General features: G+C 56.4%; 1 protein-coding gene across 6 annotated transcripts; it reads left to right on the top strand.

The window, feature by feature from the left end:
- The first annotated feature begins 1,595 nt into the window (after window positions 1-1,595).
- On the top strand, window positions 1,596-20,081 carry EGFL7 (EGF like domain multiple 7). Of its 6 annotated transcripts, XM_075771989.1 has the most exons (11): window positions 1,616-1,781; window positions 6,510-6,578; window positions 7,047-7,281; window positions 11,884-12,069; window positions 13,792-13,914; window positions 14,154-14,266; window positions 14,985-15,080; window positions 16,538-16,702; window positions 17,586-17,650; window positions 18,004-18,166; window positions 19,752-20,081. In XM_075771989.1, exons 4-11 carry the CDS (start codon window positions 11,990-11,992, stop codon window positions 19,772-19,774), a joined length of 828 nt encoding a protein of 275 aa, XP_075628104.1. In that variant the 5' UTR covers window positions 1,616-1,781; window positions 6,510-6,578; window positions 7,047-7,281; window positions 11,884-11,989; the 3' UTR covers window positions 19,775-20,081. The 6 variants fall into 6 exon arrangements, with proteins under 6 accessions (XP_075628106.1, XP_075628105.1, XP_075628104.1 ...); XM_075771990.1 differs by lacking the exon at window positions 7,047-7,281 and having other exon boundaries at window positions 1,615-1,781; XM_075771991.1 differs by lacking the exons at window positions 6,510-6,578; window positions 7,047-7,281 and having other exon boundaries at window positions 1,596-1,781.
- The last annotated feature ends 1 nt before the right edge of the window (window position 20,082 follows it).

The raw sequence follows: 20,082 nt of genomic DNA, 5'->3' as shown, positions 1-20,082 counted from the left end.
ACCCAGTGCTGCCTCTCCTCGCAGGCAGCGTGTGCCGTCCATGCAAGCCCTGTAAATTTCCATAGGGAGCAGCTGCTTAAAGCTCATCTCTGCGCTGAGCAGAAAACCAGACGGAGATACACCCTCCCTACAGATTAATGTAGCGTGCACACACAAACACACGCAGCGTTTCATGCACAACCGAGCTCAAACACAGTGTTTTGCCTAGGACAGACTCCCCTGGACAGCTGCGCTCCCAGGGACTCCGTCAGCTGGCAATGCTCGCAGCAAGCAGCAGGCAGTATAAAATCACCTATTGCTGGAGAGAATGATGGGCAGCAGAAAACAGCCTTTAAAAACCTGTCTGCCAAGGAAAACAAGTGGGGTCTTTCTTTAGCCGTGCATTTATATAAATAAACATGGGAATATTTTGCAGCTCCCAGGGGACTTGCCCAGAGTAATATTTTGCTGAATAAGGGTGGGAGTAATCCTCTGCTCGCCGTAAGCCTGCGCACAAGCGCTCTGCGCTGCCCAGACCGGGAGGACCCAGGCGTGTGCGGTGTGAGCTGGGGACATGGCTCTGCTCCGGGGGAGCCCCGGGTGACAGGCGTCCCCAGACCCACGCCGTGCACTCAGTCAGGACAGGAGGAAAACGCAGGGGCTTCACTGGGGGTCTCGCTGCCCACAGCAGCAGGCAGCCATGGCCTGGCAGCCACAGGGCCACTCGCTTGGCGGCCTGATTGTGTCCTCTGAGAGAGTCAAGAAATGATTACTACTGCCACAGCCTTCGTTTTCCAAAATGTCTCCTTTCCTAGCATAAAGTCTCAATCAAAGTTTCAAATTCCAATTAAAAAGTGTACTATTCCTATTGTGTACTATTGCACCAGAACGGTTTTGACAATTACGGAGCTGGGCCAGTTGTTTCCATGCCTCTCTCTGCTGCCCAACGCTGAAGACGCCATCTTTGCTGGGTGATGTCCTGTGGGTTTAGTGGCCCAAACTGCCCGTACCTCGCTCTTTCCCACCACAGGGACAATGTGATGGGGGTGACAAGGCATCCAACAAACTGACTGACCACTGCGTTGTAACCCAAATTTCAGGAGGTCATAAATACCCCAGGATGTACTCCGCTGATGCCCAACGTCAACATGGCCCCCTCTTGAGAAGATGGCTGCCAGCCCCACCATGCTTGGCACAGGATGTAAGGGAAGCCCCGACGCTGCAAGGGTTCCCACTGCCCCCCCCCGTCCATCCCCCGCCTTGGAGGAGGAATGAGGGGCGGCTGTGGTGGGGGCTGCTGAAACGTGCCCTGTGCCATTGAGGCGGGGGGGGGGGGCAGAAGCCATCATAGGCCTGGAGTGGGGTGCGGGTGGGGAGCCCAGGCAGGCGGCCATCTCCCTCCCCGGGCCTCCTCTCCATTTCAGCACCCAATGGCCGTCAACCAGTGGGCACGGTGTGGGGGTGCCGCCCCGTGGCCCCTCTCCCTCTCTGGGTGCGGGGCGGCCGTGTTTGTTCTCCTCTTGGCGCCCCTTATCAGCGCACAACACACACAGGAAGTCCTGTCTGGGATTGTCCATCCCGGCCTGATTTATACAGGAAGAAAAGCATAAAAAGCCGCCCTTCCACCTCAGCAGCCACCTCCTGCTTGTGTGCGGCCGGTGGCTGGCCATGCCGGGGGTGCAAGGCGGGCGTCCAGGCCCACCGGTCCCGGGGTGGCCAGGTGGGGATGGCCGCCGGGAGCCGTCGGGGATCACAGCGGTGGGGCTGCTCCCGGCGCGGCGGGGAACGGCGGGGCACCACAGGTACTGTACAAGCCGCAGCCGTCACGCAGCGGGGATGAGGTGGATGGGACAGGATGGGGAACTGGTGCTGAGGGCAGCGGGAGTGTGTCCTCGCCGGGCCAGACCCCGTGAGCTCCAGGTGGGGTTTTGCCCCGGCTCAGGTGGCGACGATGGCGGGAGCCTCGGGGACTGGTTGAACATAGAGTGCTGGCAAAGGGCTGCCTGAGGAAATGGGTTTTTAAAGCATCCTTCGGCAGCTCCCAGCAAGGCTGGCCCTGCTGTCAGCCGCGCACGTGCTGAGCCGAGGAGCATCTCCAGCGCTGGTTTGCTCAGAGCGGAGCCTGACCTGCAGCAGTATTATTTTTAATTCACCCCCACTGGCACTCAGGCTGCTTTCCAGGTGCGGAGAACTCAGAGGGTAAATTTTACCTCCTGCGCGCGTAGAGGAAGGCTGCAAACACTTGCGCAAATACCTGTGAGATAGCTGGAAATTCTTACCAAATCTCCTTTCTTTCCATTACTCATTCACTTTTTCCATCTGCTCTCTGGCCACCTCTGATACACCACCACGTTCATCCTTCTGACCCGCGCTCCCCCCATCTGCTCTCTCTCCCCTCTGCGCAGCACGCAGGGACCCTGGGCCCTGACGCCGTGCTGCTGATTTCAGATTGCACTGCGGCGGAATTTGGCCCCCGGGGCGCGGGCAGGACGCGGGGCTGGATGGGGCTGTGGGCAGGGACCATCCCTGCTCTCACGCAGACCTGAGGCTTGCCCTGGCTGATGGCCGAGCCCTGAGCGTGCCGGTGTTTGCATGCCAGGAGCTCAGCAAAGCCTCTCAAATTTATAACTGCGGAGCTGCGTGATTTGCATGTTATCTGTTTTCCGCTACCTGTGGACCTGGGGGTCCCACCGTCCTAATCCGTGGCATTACGCAATGCGGGCAGGAGGCTTTCAGTGAGGCACCTGGGGTGCTTTGGGATAACAGGCTGGCTGTGGGGAGCAGCTGGGGTATCCAGGCACTGCCGGGCTGTGCTGGAATACGGAGCAGGACCACGCCAGCAAATGGCTCTTGGTAGAAATAACCCGGCATACTTTTTCCCAGGGTCTAACATTCACTGGGCAGAGAATCAAACATAAGAAGAAATAACAAAGCTTTGTCAGTGATAGTAATAATTTAAAAGCAGATCGGGAAGCTCTGCCACCACTTGGGAAGCTGTGCGAGACAGAAGCCCCAGAGGTGGTGGCTGGACCCTGAGCCTCCTCGAAAATCCACCTCTCCTCTGGGTAGCAGCAGAAAACACCGAGTCTGCCCTGGCCGATTTCGAATGTTGTTCCCTGTGATCCAGCATTCGTTCTGCCGATTGAGTTAGTCCCCACTCCATGCTGTTAGACTACCAGCTCTGCACTATTTTCCCTAGAGGTAAGGAAGAGGAATTGAATCTGGGCTGCAGACTCATTTGAGCCATTTCCCAGACTCTACTGCCGCAGATGGGGCTGGCTCTGGGGAGACAGATTTACAAACTGCAACAAATTAGAGTAAACGAACCTGACTCACAGTCACACCAGCAGCAGAAGGGCATGGCGAAACACAAGGGAAGATTTAACTTGAGGTTTCAAAGCAGACAGAGGAAGAAAAGGAAAGGGTATCTGCTAACAGAAGAGGAGGATCAGAAATGTTATTTCACGCTCTGTCCTCTCTCCCAAAGTGAACGCTTGGATTCCCGTCCTGCCCATAGCCTGGGAGGTGACTGCAGAGAGGAGCTCTGCTCAGTGCAGGTTTCTGGAGCTGGAGACTCTCTCCTGACAGAGAAGGATAATGGGAGCAAAGAACAGTCTTGTGTGAAACGCTCTCCTGAGCTGCTCGCTGGGATGGCCATGATGAAGGGACCGAGCCATGCGTGCAACTCACAGCTATTCCCACCACACTTTTTGTGCGCTTCTTGGGGAGTGATTCATTGGGAAAATGCAGGGGGGGGAACAGCGGGGTGGGGGACCATTCCCTGCTGACTAACGCCACTTTTTGCCAGGGAGATTTCACAGAAAGCCGCGAAATTTAGTTTATTCCTTGGCGAGATGAATCATTTCCCAGTTTTTACGCAGCAGCCATTACTGCCTCCTCCAAATGTAAATAAGAACTCATCTGTGTGCACATAAGAGAAAATAAACCTGGTTACAGGATGTTGCCCTGTTTACTCATTTGCTTTTGCACAGCTACAGCTAAGCTGCTGTATGTCTCTATGGTCGCCCTCGGTTGTAACACACCAGTCCTGAGACACTTAATGCTTGCAAAATTCTTACTCAGGCAAAAAAATAATCACTTTGTAGGAATTAGGTCTGGGCCATAATATGCATAGCACTGGGCAACGGGTGATGACAGACCGAGAGCTACGGGCCAAGTACTTTTCTTGGTTTGACCTGCTTTGATCCCACTGACATCAATGGGCTCCTCTAGATTTCCACTGAGATAACTGATCTGCAGCTGACGCAACCGAGAACAATATGGGACATAACAGAATAGCAGGAGGTCATTTTCCTTACACAGCTCTGCAGAACAGGGGCTGCTCCAAAGCCTAAACTTAAGTGTAAAGTTTACAAACAGCCTGATGAAAAGCCTGAGCAGAAGAGTTTGTCCCAAAACAGGAAAAGCCATTCCCTCTTTTTTCAGAAGCACCAAAAATTCCTATTGCTATAGCCAGTACTTCCAGTTCTGTGCAAGACCCCTGCAGAGGCCAGTGAGAGCCCATTGTGCACAGCAGGTATGGGGACAGCCGTGGCTTGTAGTAGCTGGAAAGTTTTGCATCTGTATGTGTGTCACTCTCCTGTCCGTCCCCCCATCCATCTGTCTCCATCTGCCACTTCAGCAACTCTGGCCCCAGTTTGGGGAAGCGCTCGTGTGCTTGGGCATGTCCCATTTACTGTGAGGGGTGGGACCTTAGTGCTGGTCTCCTATTAAGTCTCCTCTGTTAATCATTCCTTTTTCATGCCGACAGACCCAGAGCAAAGTTGAGTCTCCCCACCCCAGCCCCAGACACCCTCACACCCTCCGAGCTCACCTACCGCACAGGGGACCGGCTGGAAGCCCAGCCCGCACCTCCAGCCCTCAATCCACCACGGATGCTCTCAGGGTGATGTCGGATCTGGCGTCGCTGCCCGGGCGGGTGCGGTGTGCTTGGCAGGTCTGCGGGACGGGCTCAAGGGACGGGGAGGTGGGTGAAAAATCTCACCTTCGCAGCCAGCCTGTGCTCAGCCTGAGACCCGCTCCGGGCCAGCACTCAGCGTGCCTCGTAGCTCACACTGGTGGTAAAACCAGTGGGAGACAAGGAGATTTTGACATTGTAAATCTAAGAGGGAGGTTGGGCAGAAACATTTCTTTCTTGGCTCGGAGACAAGCATTAATATTAGATGTCGTGGGAGTACACTTCTAGTGTGCAAGGGAGAAAGCTTTGGAGGAAGCATGTAAAACACCAGTCCAGGGAGGACTTCAAATTCAGACAGACTTGCAGTCGGGAGCCAAAATCCCTTACTGCCTTTGTCAGAAGCTCATCACACCGATATTAACAGAGCCAACAGATCCCATCTTCCCCCACTCTGAACTGGCATCTCTCCTCTGCTTTCAAGGGAACTTTGCCAGGCTGTGTCCTGGGGGATTTCCTCCCAGCGTAATGAATATTAGCATATAAGACACTGAACCCTCCCTAAGAGCGGAGGATTAAATGCTCTTTTAATGGGCTATATGCAGTTCCTGAGCGGCTGACGTGGGCACTTGCTTGAGCAAAGATTTGGCCCAGTAAATGGAACTGAAAAGCAAACATTTTGCAATTAAAATAATTGCAGAATTTAAAAATGCTGCAGTGCACTTAGGGAATAATTGTCTGATGGTTGAGAAGGCTCTAACGGAGACCCTGAACGTCAGAGCGTTTAGTCCTGCGCCCGGTGGTGTTGTCCCGCGAGGAGCTGAACGCTGAGTGCCATGAGGGAGGCTGCGTGTCAACGACTCTATCCCCTTCCTCACCATCACATTTACACTTGGGATCCCGCGGACTCAAGCAAAGGTTGCCTGGGCACTTAGGGGTCTTTGGCCTTAAACGTGCCTGTGCAAGTACTGCAGTGTTGGGTGACGGGATCACAAATGAGCGTAGGGGAACTTGGATGCACCCAGGATAGTGTCAGCAGGAATGGGGCACCCCGTTCTCCTGGCTTCTCGGAAAACCCCAGCCCTGGGCCCTGGGGAGACAGCTGGAGGGGATAGCTCATGTTCAGTGAAGCCCCCATGGTGTGCCCCTTCTGCTCTGCTCAGCCCTTGCTCGTATCCCTGCCTGCTCTACCCTAAAGGGTGCAAAGGCCCTGTGGGTCTGCCTGGCCTTTCCCACCGGGGTCACAGCGGTGTGACCCCCACCACAAGCTCTTGTGAGCAAGGGGAGGACCAGGACCCATAGGATGCTCCTAAAACACCCGCTGTGCAGTCTGCACCGGACAGGAGGGAAGGGATGGGGGTCCCCGTGCCCTACCACTGGTATCACAGTGTCCGTGCCTCTCCGGCACGCCAGCGAGCCTTTGCGGTGTGAGGTCAGTGCAGAGACAGGCACTCTGTGGCCACCATCCCGCATCCATCCTCCACCCCACTTCACAAGGACCTGTGGGAGCATCCAGGGAACCCCACACCAGGTCCGTCATGGGCAAGGGCTGGATCACGGATCTCTGCCTGCATGACAAGGGGAGTGTGACAGCGGGCTTTTTCTGTTCTGACAGTAAGAAACCAAGATGTTCCATAAGGAAAGGATCCCTGCCCAGGACAAATGACGGAGCACCACGGATAAGGTGAGTGTCTTGGCTGTGAAATTGGATCCTGTGCTTTCAGTATGGTCAGATGGAGAAACTTTCCACTGGCTTCCAAATGCATTTTGCAATTATTAGACAAGTTGAGTATCAGGCTCTGTTCATCTCCCCCATACACCAGAAAAGACAATAACGGTCTCTGCATAATAAGATAATTACTGTCCCTTCAAGGCTCTTGGGAAAAGTTGCCTGTGCTTCGTGCTTATGAGATTAAGTGAGCTTGAAATCATTCCCCAGAGGTAGGCTGGATCCAGACAGCGGGCAAACCTATTTGTGCCGTGTGAGGTGCTGCGTAACATGGAGCTGTGCTTCCACCAGCATCGGCTAGCCTTTCCCTTGCTGCTGGGAGGGATCCTGTCCCCTGCGCGCTCCGTCCTCCCCAGCAATGGAGCTCCATCTTCACCAGCACGTCCCAGAGCTGATTCCCCTCTGCGTTGCTCCCTTCTCCAGGGAGGATCTCACCAAAGCAGTTTGCGCTCCTTTTACACGGGTCCACCTGAAAGCCCCACGCCAGCACATCCAGCACCCACCAGCTTCACATCCAGCACCCATCAGCTTCCCTGGAGGGCGCAGCACGACCTGAGACAGCTCCAGTTCAATCAGCAGCCTCAGCGTATCCATGAGGAAATACAGGGGATGGGCCAGTGATCTCAATTGCGCTTTTGGAGCCATTATTGTTTAACTGGTAAATATTTCCTTTAAATGTCTACATACTTTCCAAAAAGTTGCAAAGCTTAATGGGAACAAATATTCCCAGGGAGTTGTATCCTGCCATTCATTTGCACATCAGACCCCTGCTATCTTTAAGGCTGGTTCTGTGTATGGGCAGGCGCCTAAGTCATTTGAAAAACAATAAGCCTCTGTGCTCTAATTTCCCAGAGAAAAATGTAGACGAAACAAGTGGCAGTTTGGCACAAACCGAACTGCAGAATTTTCTTTGATAAATAACCGGGCATTTAACACGAGAAGCCTGCAGGCAGCGGGGGGATCGGCCTGCCTGATCTGTCCCGGGGCAGGTGTCGGCAAGCCGATGGAGCGGTGCCCTGCGTGGGTCTGGGTGTGGAATTTGGGTGTCTCTCCGGGTTGGTCCTCACACCACTCCACACCTTGGGGGGCATCCAAGGAATCCCTTAAGCATCCTTTAGGGCTCGCTGGAAACCAGCCTCCCCGTCCTGGCAGTTCATCACCTGCTTCTGGGGGACTTTGCTGTTGTGATGGGCTCAGGGGGATTAACGGGGCACGGTGGGAGCCTATGGCCCAGCACCTAACCTGTGTTAGGTGTCTGGGGAGAGAATTGTTTGTCCTCTTGGGGAGTGCAGAACAGCTGCAGTACTTGTTAGCAAAGGGAAATAAATTTGCGCTGGCCGTTGCACTGGTGATGGACCATTGCCCCCGGGGAGTCTGAACGTCCCTGGCCGAGGGGCTGGGGGCTGCGCTGGGTGGGATCTCCTGCTCTTGCCATTAATCCCCTGCCCACCCAGGTGAGCTGGTCTGGGGGAGGCAGGGACCCTGTGTCCTCGTAGCGTGGGGTATGCAGAAACAGGCCGTGGGGCTCAGCCTGCCGTAGGGAGTCTGCAGTAAGCCTCCGGACCCCCTGCAACCCCGTCTCCATCGGGGTCAGTGCGATAGCAACAACATATGGGGCACAGCACCAGCATGTCCCCCCACCCGGGGCTGGGTTTCTCCGGGGGGTCCTGCCCTGTCCCGGCACGTCCCCTCCCAGGACCAGGCTTCTCCGGGGGGTCCTGCCCTGTCCCTGAATGTCCCCCGGGGAGCCGGGGCACCTCGGCGGGGACGCGGGGGCAGGTGGCGGCCGGCGGGGGCCGGCGGGGCGGGGGCAGGCGGAGGCTCCCCGGGCCCCGGCGCTTCCCCCCGGCCGGGAGGCTCCGCTTTCCTCCCCGCCGGGAGCTCATTGGGCCGGGGCGGAGGGACCGGCTCGGGCCGGGGGAGGAAATGCGCGGGGGGCCGCGGCGCGGCGGCGACTCCGCGGCTCCGGCACCGCCACCGGTGAGTCCCGGCGGGCGCCGGCCGGGGGCTCGGCACGCCCGGGGGGGGCCGCGGCTGCATCCTGCGGCGGGGAGGGACGGGCTGCGCGGGGGGAGCGGGGACGGCGGGAGCGTTTCGTGGAGCGGGACTCGCTGCCGCAGCGGGGACGCCCGGGAGGGTCCCGGTGCGGCCGGGGATGGGGGGGCGCGGCCCGGGAGGTGCCACTGGAGCGGCGGCTGCGGTAGGGGTACGGGCAGTGCCCGGGCCGGCGGGCAGGGCTCCGCCTGTCCCGGGGGTTGCGGCGCCCGGGGAAGGGGGGCTCGGCCTGCTGCGGGCCGGGGTGAGCATCCCTGCGCCGGGCGCCGCGGTACCCGCGTCCCTGCAGCCCGCTCCGCGGTACCCGCGTCCCTGCTCGGCGGTGCCCGCGACCCCGCAGCCCGCTCCGCGGCGTCCCTCTCCCCGTGCCCTGCCCCGTCGTGCCCGCATCCCTGTGCCTGTGCTCCGCGGTGCCTGCATCCCAGCCTGCGCGGAGAACAGCGGGAGGTGTTTGTAGGGGAGAATCTATCTCCCTGGTGCTGATGCTGACCCTCTCCAGGAGGGTCTGGCTCTAAGGGCACAGACCAGGTCCAGCGCACATTTGGGAGCAGCGGTTTCACCTGCAGACCCAGGCCAGGCTGTTTGAAAAAGCGCAGGTGTCGCATTCTGGTGAGGGTAATCGCATCCTCTCGAGGGACTGGATTCTCTTGCACCGCTTTGCAGACAGACCCCGATTCCTACTGCTGCCATCAGCTGGAGGTTTAGCCTTGGTTTCATGGGCAGAGCTGGACAAAGCACTGCTCACCCACACCGTGGCTTGTATTTTCCTGTTGGTTGCTGCAGCGGGTTAGGCAAGAGCAGACTTAGGAGATTTATTGGAACGTTTCTGGCCGGTGGGAGTGGGACCACTGGACTCACAGGAGCACATGGCCAGCCGAGGAGACATTGCTGCCCCCTGAAACAGCAGAAGCTCAGATGCACCCACACAGTTTCACTTGCCAGACCATGGGGCTTCACCTCTTCATTTGAGAGACTAGAAAGACAAAAAAACTCTATTTTTTTTTTCCTTAAGAATGAAAATATTTTCCTTAAGTTATATGCTTTAAAAGAGGAGTATTAGAATGCGTAGTGGCAACAGGTTGGAGGATCAGCAGCAGCTTCGAAGAGGCTGATTTTCATAAACTCATAAAAAAGACAAGCATAGACTATCATATTTTCTACTTTTGAAACTTCTTCTGGTATGAAGCAACCATAATTTTATGACCCAGAGGGATACTCTGACCACTTGAGGTATGGCAATGCTGCTCCATTTCAAAGCGAAAAAACAAACAGTTTATATTTTAGGCTTGTGCCCTGCATTTCTTGCCTTCCCCACAGGGAAAGCTCCCACAGCAGTCACGGGAATCCTGTGGGAGGACAGAGATGGTTGGCAGAGTTTGACTTACAGACTTCTGGAGAATCACCACTAGTTTTGAGATCTGTGATTGTAAGGAAAATATGTGTCCCAGTATAGCCCTGGGAAAAGCTGGCTGCACGCTAGTGTCCCTGGGATGTCTCCAGAAGGACTGGGGAGAAAGAAGCTTTCTTCACTATTTGTTTATAAACTCTCCTGCAGGTCAACCAAGATTTGATTTCCTAATGGTGGAGTTACCACATATATATCATTAGAAGATTAAATTTATTGCTATGTTTGGAGGAGAATGGAGGATTACGGGCCTTATATCGCCAAAATCCTCCCTATATCCTCAAAGCTGGGCTGGTACGGAGGTTAAGATGGGCTCGGGCACCTGCAGCTCCCTGCTGGGCTGCGGCTCCGTGGCAATAGCTCGTACCGCTGCAGGAGCAGGGTGGGCACGTTGCCATCCCTCGCTGTCCTGGAGCCAGACCCTCAGCTTCCTCAGTACCGCTGAATTCAGGGACTGAGTGAGGTCCCGCTTGTGTTTTATAGGGCTACAGTCGATTTGCCGTGACACAAAACCTCCCTGTTGCCCAGCCGTGTGCCCTGCTCATGGCCTGAGATGAGTCCCTGGCGGGGTGAGGAGGGGAAGGGGCTGCTCAGCCAGCCGTCCTCCTCCTTCAGCGCCACCGCTGCCTGGAAACACGCACAAGATGTTTGATATTAAGGGGCAGGAAGGCACCAGGGTGGTTCCTCTCCAGGTGCAGGTCTGTATGTCTCCGTGCCTCAGTTTCTTCACCTGCACAAAGGAAAAGATGATACTGAGTGCCTTGGAGAAAGGCTTTGAGACCTGCTGGGTCTATAGATTTGGGGTGGTTATGCCAGTTATCCCCAACAACTTGGCTCGGAGTTAGGAATCATCCTGAAGGAGTTTGGGGATGAACCTGCAGTCCCCAAGCCCACATCACCTGGGAATTTTAGAAAGTTTAGTTGCAGCTTACCGTATTTGCAGTTTCAGAAGGATGTTTCATTTTGTGTTGCCTCCCCATAAAGCCGCTCCTTCCTCAAGGTTTAATCAGAAAGACTGATTCTTTCTTTAGTTGGCATATTTTTAAGGTGGGTTTCTTTATTTCTTCCTCCTTTAACTGCTGCCATCCAGAGGCCAACTGTTTTGTTTAAATTAGATATTGTTTAAATTAGATATTGTTTAAATTAGATACTGTGACTGACCTTCTTCAGACTTGTTTCACATTTGTCCTCTGCCAGAAAATCAAAGCCTCTTTATTTGTTACTCGGTTAGTACTAACCCTGCAGACAGTACATGTGGCCCTTACAGCACTTTTCTCTGGCAAGAACTTGTATGTTAAGGAGAAGAAGATCAGATTTCAGTGCGTTACGTGGTGGGAAAATGCAGTTTTACAGTGCTGTATGGATTAAGAAATTACGGGCCATTGTTTTGCTCTCTCTGGCTGGAATTGGCAGCGTATTTCAGGGTGACACAGGTCCCTTCCCTGTCACTTGGCCCCCGGCGCTGCGAGAGCATCTCCTGCGTGCGGGGCCAGGCAGCCCCCCGGGGAAATCACAGCCACAGCGGTGACTCGAGTGGGGCAAAACGGGTTTGCACCTGGGGGAGCGCCCCAGGTCCCTCGTGTCCCCTCTTCCCCTGCGCTTTGGCATGTCACCCCGCTCTGTTGCCAGCAAGCGTGCTCCTGCCCCAGCCCCTCGCGCAGCCCTCGGAGGGGCTGTGCACACCCGGCACCGTTCCTCTGACCCCGGGAGCGGGGGCTGGCCCCGTCCCCAGGGCTCCGTCAGGTGTCAGCAGCTGGGGACGGACACCACATATTCTCACCGCTTTTCTCTCGGTTGCAGGGTTCCCCGTTGAAGGGCGAGACATGCGATAGGAGCCAGCGCTTCCCACCAAAGAGCGAGTCTCGGTCGTGCCGCACAGCCCAAGGCGCCGCAGGAGTGACAGGACATGTGCCGCATCGGCTGCCTCCTCTCGGGACTCCTCTTCATCCTCAGCACGACCAGCACGGACGGCTTTGCCCGGGCAGGGTAAGCCCCTTTTTTTGTCTGCATCTCCCGGGTGTGCCCATCTGCACGTCACGGCGAGATGTGTCCTCTCTGGGTGATGAAGAGCCTTGTTCAGCCAGCCGGCTGCACGTGCATAGGCAGCTTGCCGGACTGGCGAGGAGGTGGGAAAAAGGCTCAGCCGAGTCCTCCCGGGGCAGCCGGGGCTCGGCAGCCCTTTGCTGCTGTTTGTTTGCTTTGTCACTGAAGCAAAAAAACCTCTCAGAGAAAATGCCCTGACTCCGTTTAGTTCCATGCGGGGGACACAAAGACACTCTGGGCTTTTCGTCTGGGAGAGTCAAAAGCTAAACGGGCCCTGAACTGTTTGTGAATTATTATTGGCTCTTTCAGGCACATCTTTGCACAAAACCACGCGCGCAATCTCGCTATCATGCCAGTCAAGCTGTGTGTACGAACGCAAAGGAGGATGCAGCCTCCCAGCTCTGAGAGGATGCACGGTCCAGGAGACATGGGGAGCCCCGGCGGGTTGTTGCCTGCCGTGCCCTCTGCCCCCCGGGCTGCTGCAGTGGCTGCGGTCCGTGGTCCCGCAAGCCCGGAGTGAGATCTCCAGCGATTCCCCTTCCCTTTCCGGGAAATGGGTCCGACACGGTGCCCTGGATCCCAGCACAGCCTGGGCAGGCACAGCTCAGCTCCCGCTGGGTCGGAGGAAGCCCGGAGCCCGGTGCCCCAGTTTCTTTCCCAGCCAAAAGGAGCTCAACGCCTGCCTCCCAGATACAGCTCATGTTTTCTACAAAGTTTGTTTTTATATTGAAATACTCTCCTCTAGCATTAAATCTTTTGCATTCTGGTCGTGACTAAAACCACAGGCTGAATTCCTCGTTCGCACGCACAGGCTGCAGCTATAGCTTTACTCTAAATTTCGCAAAGCAAACAATTGCCATTTAAAAATTGCATCTTCTATAGCATTAATCAGTGAGGCTGAGAGGAGTTTTCTGGAGTTAATGGAAGCCATCTGATGACCATGCTAATTCCCAGGCTTTTTATCCTAGTTAGTAATTGTGCTGGGAGACTGAGACAAGTAGGTTAGTTTCTCAGTGGGGCTGACCTGCTTGGGCTGGAAAATGTTGAAAAAAATGAATTTTTAGCCAAGACCATTTTGGCTGTTAACTTTGGGAAAGTTTTTGACTGGATCACAATTATCTTAGGATGACAACTTTCATCTGGCCTTTTTACTTTTTTTTTGTGGTGAGCCTGACGCTTCCTGTGAAATCATTAATTTTGTGGTGACCACAGGGGCATCCGTTTCAGGAGTGCAAAAGTCTCAGAAAGGAAAAAAAATCCACCCAGAAAGCGAGTGATGTTAAGGGAAGGGAGGTGAGGAATGGAAGGAGAAGTGTTTTCAGTAAATCTCCCCTAAATCCGGGCCCCGACTGCTCTCCCAGGACGGAGGGACTGTGCCAGGGCGAGTGTACGAGGAGGCGTCAGCATTTTTTTACACGGGGGCTGGGGAGGAAGAGCCCGGGCAGCCCGCAGTGCTCAAGCTTTGTGTCACTGCCCCGAAACAGCTTGAAGTAGCCTCCCAGGTCATTCGGGCAATTAGCCACTGCCGTTTAAATAGCCCTCCGTAGAGAAGGACTGTCAGGCCACGTCCTGGGCTGGTGTAAATCAGGGGGAGCCCCTTTGCCCCGAAGGGAGAAGCAGCGGGTTGGTTTTTAGCCGGCGTCTGACCCGCTCCCCTCTCCGCAGCCGCAGAGTCTGTGCCGCGGTGCCGCAGAGCCGGACGGCCGCCTACACCGAGTCCCACGTCCAGCCCGTCTACCAGCCCTACCTCACCACCTGCCAGGGCCACCGCCTCTGCAGCACCTACAGGTGAGGGCAGCTGCCTGCACCACGGACCTGGGTCCTGAGAGGGAGACGGATCCGTCCCAGCGAGGCAGCGACTGGCGGGGAGGCTGCGGAAGTGCGGAGTCCTGCCTTCATCCGTGGGAAGGGGCTCCCAGCCCCCGGGCAGGGGGTGCCAGTGCAGGGGGTCTGACCCACTGGGAGCGGGACGGGGGGCTTGGGGCGGATTCTCAGTCACCCGGCTCAGCTCCATCTTCGCGTTGCAGGACCATCTACAGGGTTGCCTACCGGCAGGCGTACAGGCAGCTGCCCCAGCCTGCGGCCTCGTGCTGTCCCGGCTGGAGCAGAGCTAACAGCCACACGCTCAGCTGCAACAGAGGTAAGAGGCTGCCGTGCCACCCCGGTGCCAGCGCTCGTCCTTCCCCCAGACCCCGTGGGCCAGGTAGCTCAGGTCCCTGGATGAGGCCCCGGCAGCCAGCTCTCCCATTTACCGGCACTCTTGGTCAGGCGGATTCTCCCTGTAGAAAAGCATTTAAATTTTCAGCGTCACAACCAAATGCAGTTCAATTTCTGATTAATTCCCAGCCTTTCTCTGCTGCCTCGCAGGCCTTTTTCCTTTGGGATTGCTTATTAACTTTATAGTTACCAGAGGATAAATAAAACAAGTAAGTCCTTTCCATATAAATCAGCAGTAATGGAAGAGAAATGCTTTCAGGAGGCAATTGTGATGTGCAACACAAACCAAATGTGCATCAGCAGCTAGTCCGTCCCCAGATGAGCTCAGAGCACAGCACCAGGGGCTTCCCGGGGCCCATCGGCCCTTTTCCCTCCCGGCTGTGTTGGCTGCAGGCGTCTCAGCCTTTCCAGGCTGCAAAACCAAGGTCCGGTTCACGCCACCCACCCTGTGCACCCCGGTGAGCTCAAACCCACCGCTCCGGGGCTGTGGCGGAGCATCCCGGCCCTGGGCTGGTGCTGGTGGGTGGGGGCGTGCGCTCTGTGCGTGCACTGCGTGCGTGCATGCAGCCGGGGTGGCAGGGGAGGGAGCTCAGGACCCCCAGAGCTGCCCGGTGACGCTGTGCTCGTGTTTGGTCCCGCAGCTCTCTGCTGGGTGCCGTGCCAGAATGGCGGGAGCTGCACCTTCCCCGGCAGATGCGCCTGCCCGCCCGGCTGGATGGGGCGAGCCTGCCAGACAGGTACCGCCGCGCTGCTCCCCTCCGGGCTCCCTGCGTCGGGCCTGCCCCGCCACTGCCGGGAGAGCTTCTCCGGGAGCAGCAGGGCTGCCATGGGGCTCTGGAGGTCCTCTGCCCACAGACCAACCCCTTGGCGGGGATGGGGACCAGCACTGTGCCTCCTCACCAAGAGGGGAACCAGTGTGTTACCCCTTCACACAGACACACACACACGTGTGTTGCTCCAGGGCTGTGACGGCTGATGGTCTGGCCAGGAAAAGACGGGAATCTCGGCTTGAAGCTCGGCTCGCAGGGGAGCTCTGACCTCCCTTTGGCTGTGTCGCTGCTCCAGCCCTCCTGTGCAGCCCTGGCGCCCACTTTTTCTCCCCACTGTTGCTCCACGCTGGCTCAGCACAAGCAGAGGCCGTACTGTGCCGTGACTGCGCAGCCAGCTAAGGGCCTTCTGCAGAGCAGCCGTTACACTTGTGGGGTCTGCCAGAGAGCGTGTATTTGTAATGACCCATCTCCCAGGCTTTGTAAACTCTCGCTGTAAACTAAGATGCCCATTTACTGCAGATACTAAATCTGTAAACTGAAAATATCTGAGGGTGGAGGGGAAGCCGGGCGATCTCCAGGCACTGAGCTCCTCTCCAGCATGAGAGCAGCCCGATGCTCCTCACCAGAGCGCAGGGAGATGGAGCAGCGCAGAAGGCAGCAGCACTCTGCAGACCCCAGCACACCAGCGTGGTTCAAACCCCTGCCATGGTGTTCCCCGGCTTTCCGCCCTCCTGTAAGGCAGAAGAGGAGCGTGTGGCATTGACCCATGCTGGGCCAGGCAGAGCTGAGCACATCGCTGACAGCTCCGGCTCCAGCACGGGGGGGGAAAGGATTTTCCCACTGCCTAAAACAGATTCGCCCAGGCGTGGGAAGCGGTTCAGCTCATTTTGCTTTGTGGGAACAGCTTTAATAACTCCCCTGTGTGAGGAGAGGTTACTGGGTTTTGTACACACTTGAAAGGCTGATAGCTCCTTGCCACGGCTGGCTGGAACCAAAACCCCGGCCGTAAATCCAGGATGAGAGCTGAGCGCTGCCTGCGCCCGCCTGACCAGAGCTGGGACGTTTCTGACCACAGCTTTTGTTCCTGGCTCTTTTGTGGGGGGAGCAGGCGGAGGGGAGGAGGCCAGATCCTCCTCAGGGTTAGCCCAGGTTTACTCCAGCCGGGCGCAAGAGAAAGGGCTGTCCCAGGCGCTGGTGGGTCTCGTGCTCGCACCCTGCAGTGCTGAGAGCACCCAGAGCTGTGCCCAGCGCGCACGCCAGCTCCATCTGAGGTCCCATCGCATCCCCACCCTGTGCGAGCCCACGCGGCCCTAGTGAGGGAAGCAGGACCCCTGCTAGCGGGGCTGAGCCGTCCGTGCCTCTCGCCCTCGGTAGGCACTTCCTCACCCCCCCCCGTCCTCACCGAGCCGTACCTGTGGTTTCAGACGTGGACGAGTGTGCCGGCCAGAGCCACGGGTGCGGTCAGCTCTGCATCAACACGGCTGGGAGCTACCGCTGCACCTGCCAGGACGGCTTCAGCCTCGCTGCCGACGACAAGGCGTGCCAGCCCCTGGTGCCAGCCCCCGGGCTGGAAACCTTCAGCCAAGCAGGTAACCTGTCCCCCGCTGCAGGACAGCCCCGGCTGCTCGGGGCCTTCGATGAAAGCTGGGATTAACGCACATCACAGGGTGGCTGGAGCAGGACTGGCAAGAGCCAGGAGAGGGGACGACAGCCAGAACCTCTCAGCCTTATCCCCAGTGAGCCGGGAGTCCCTCTACCACCCAGCCAACCTCCCTGTGCACAAATCCAGCCACCTCTCCATCTGCAAGGGTGACAGAGCCCACCGGTGCTGTGTGGTGGCCGGGATGCAGCTGTTCTCTCCATCATCATCCTTCCCGCAGGGCAAGTCCGGAGCCACGAGGAGCGGTGGGCGCCGCTGGTGACGGCCCATTATTACTTTTGGTACGCGCTGTGACACTTCAAACTCGTACCGTGAGTAATAATGCGCTGTGGCCAGCACCGGCATCGCATGGGAAGCACCTGGGAGAGCAGGGCACTGTCTGCACGTGCCCCACAAGCCACCTGTATCCCCTGTCCAGGGCCCTCAGCAGGGATGATCCTTTGTGCCCACCGTGGGACAGGGCAGACCCGGGCGCTAACTAATCTGACGACAGGGACACGAGACATCTCATCCTTTAAGCATCATCCCAGTGCCTTAAAAATTCCCCACTTTGTTGCAGGTACTCCAGCAGCAAGGAGAGGCTTGTGTGCGTTAGCAGGAGGACTAGATGCCAGTGCTTGCAGCAGGCGTTGGATCCAATTGATGCTCCAGGGGCTCGTCCCAGTGGGGCAGAACTGGGGGCTCACTAGGAAGGGAGTGGAAAGCAGCAGAGCCGGGCCTGAGCCCTGCAGCAGTGTCTCTCCCCAGCACCTTCCACTTCACCTCAGGCAAGGGGCTTTTACTCACCGACCTTTTCTTGGTCACTTTTTCAGATCCTCCCAGTGAAATGAAGGAAGAAATGAAAGACCTGAAGAGCAGAGTGGAAGCGCTGGAGCAGGTGAGCTTTCAGCACACAACCCTGCCCTGCCCTCGCTGCTGTTTGAGCTCAAGGCCGTGCTCAGCCAGCTCCCACCCGGGGCTGTTCACAGCCAGGGTTTCCCTCCGCCCCAGCTCTATTTTTAACGTCACGCTGGCCTCACGCCGCAGCGATCCCAGCTGTGCTCCACGCTGCCGACAGCGCCCACACAGCAGCTCTTCCAGCCCGGCAGCCTTTTGAACGCAACCAAAGCCCTGTGAGCTGGCCGGTGTGCCGCCCCAGTGGGGTGCGCCCCGGCAGGCGACGTGCTACGTCCCACCGGGTGGTCCTCATGGCCGGGGAGGACATGCTGACGGCTCCCCTTCTCCCTGCAGAAACTCCAGTTGGTGCTAGCCCCCTTCCACAACCTCATGCCATCTGCGCCGGAGGATGTCGGCGCAGACCCCATCAGCCGGCTGTCCCACTCCCTCCAGCAACTGGACAGAATCGACTCCCTGAGCGAGCAGATCTCCTTCCTCGAGGAGCGGTTGGAGACATGTAAGTGCCTGGAAAAAGCAGGGTTTAAGTATTACGCTCCACCCACACTGACCACAGTGAGCAGATGCGGGCTAGCGAGATCAGTAACACATATGCCACTATTAATCTGTATCTCCCTCAAGCTCAGCAGCCTGTAATTAATAAAAGATGAACACAAACAGCCCCTTAGCTTCATTTCAAAGCTGTTTCTATGGCTGCACCATCTGACTGCCCTCGTAGCAGCCAAAAATCGTAAGATCTGCACATGGAAACACAGCTCTGGGGCAGAAGCAGAGGGTCATGTCTCGCAATCAGCACGTCACTGGTTGCGTTCCCTTCCTGCACCAAAGCCCAACTCTTTGGAAATTAACAGTCCAAAAAGTCAATCAGGAAAGTTTAGGTAGCGTGCAGAATTTGGCAGATTTACGAGCGTGGGAAGTTTCAGGCATTTCTTTTTGAAGTCCGCAGACCAGTCCTTTGCCAAGCATTGGACCAGAGAAAGCCTTCTAAGTAGCAAACTGATGAAGAGACACTGGTGAGAGCCGTCACGTGTGATGTGGCTGATGGCAGGGGGGTCCTGCCTCGCGTGCTCCCTTGGGTCCCCAGGGTACGTGCAGAGCTCTTTGAGGCACTGCAGCTTGACTCAGAGTAGAGTACAAACCATACACCTTGTTTTGATAGGCAGCTCTTTACAGCTCATTTTCCCATTCAATAATTCCAGTCAAACACGTCCAGAAACCAGGCATGGCTGGGCCAGCTCAGGAGCTGGCGTGCTTAAGGGAAAACTGTTTCAGGGCATATCCAGTCCCAGTTCACTGCTTGCAGTAATGGCTTAGATATAAAAGACTTCAAAGAACTTGTTTGAAGACTAAGTAGCTGCAAATAGACACTTTAAAAACATCTCAGAAAGGGGTAATCATCGGAACTGCTGAGTGTTCCAGCAGACCGAGTTTCCTAGTATTGCCCTGTACATATTATTAGTGACAGCACCAAGGACTGTGAGCAGTATCACAAGGTAACATGGATTTATTCCAAGGGATGACTCCAAAGTCCTGAAATTAAATTCTGCCAAGCCTGTTCCTGCAAGCAAAACTTGTTTTTGTCCCTCTTATGGTCTTGAAAGTCCCTGGAGGACATTAGACTGTCCTTTTGTACTTCAGCAAGCACTGGGGCTTGCAGGGCATCCCACGGAGAGTTAAGTAGCTATCCGCTTTCTGCGCCTTGCAAAGCACTTCACAACTGAATACTAAGATGCAACTGCACCCTCGAGCTATCTTCCCAGTGGGGGTGTGTGTAAGGACTAAAAATAGATTTCTCTTCCTTAACCCACCAGTGAAGGCACAAGGTCAGATCTCTAAGCCGTAACTGTTTTAGCCCCTCTAAGTCTGAATTACCCCGAATTCAGCACAGGCTGCCCATGCTTGGCTGTGACAGAGCCAGTGAGCAGCATGGCAGCCTGGGGGCGTTTGGCAAAGGGAAAGCAGCAAGAGTGGATGACATTTGTTGAGGTTGAGGTCACCCCTCATCCTTCTTGAGGAAGGGACAAGCCAAACCCAGGCTAACAACATTGCTGGATTTTTTTCTCCCCCCCTCCCCATCTTCCCAGGTTCCTGCAAGAATGAACTCTAGCCAAGCAACTGAGGAATTGGAGCAAGCCAAGGGCATCCACAGCTCTTATCTCCCTCTCCAGCCCCAGGCTGGGGATGAAGCCACATCATCTACAGGAACGCAGAGGGCAGCAGGAGAAGACTCATTCCCCACCAGCATCTCCATCATTTAGTCTTCTAACTCACCTTATCAAAGGTCACACAGTTACTTCCAAACTGGACGCTGAGCCCTCAGCATCTCGCCCCCCTCCTGCTGGAGGGGCAGAAAATAAATGCCTTACCTCATGCCACTAGTGCCTGTCTGGCTGTGCCAGAGACTGGCTGTACGTG

The sequence above is a fragment of the Balearica regulorum genome, chromosome 20 (genome assembly GCF_011004875.1).
Source record: "Balearica regulorum gibbericeps isolate bBalReg1 chromosome 20, bBalReg1.pri, whole genome shotgun sequence".
Classification (NCBI taxonomy): Eukaryota; Metazoa; Chordata; class Aves; order Gruiformes; family Gruidae; genus Balearica; species Balearica regulorum.
Note: the sequence above shows the minus strand (reverse complement) of the source record. Positions and strands in the feature narration are given on the sequence as shown.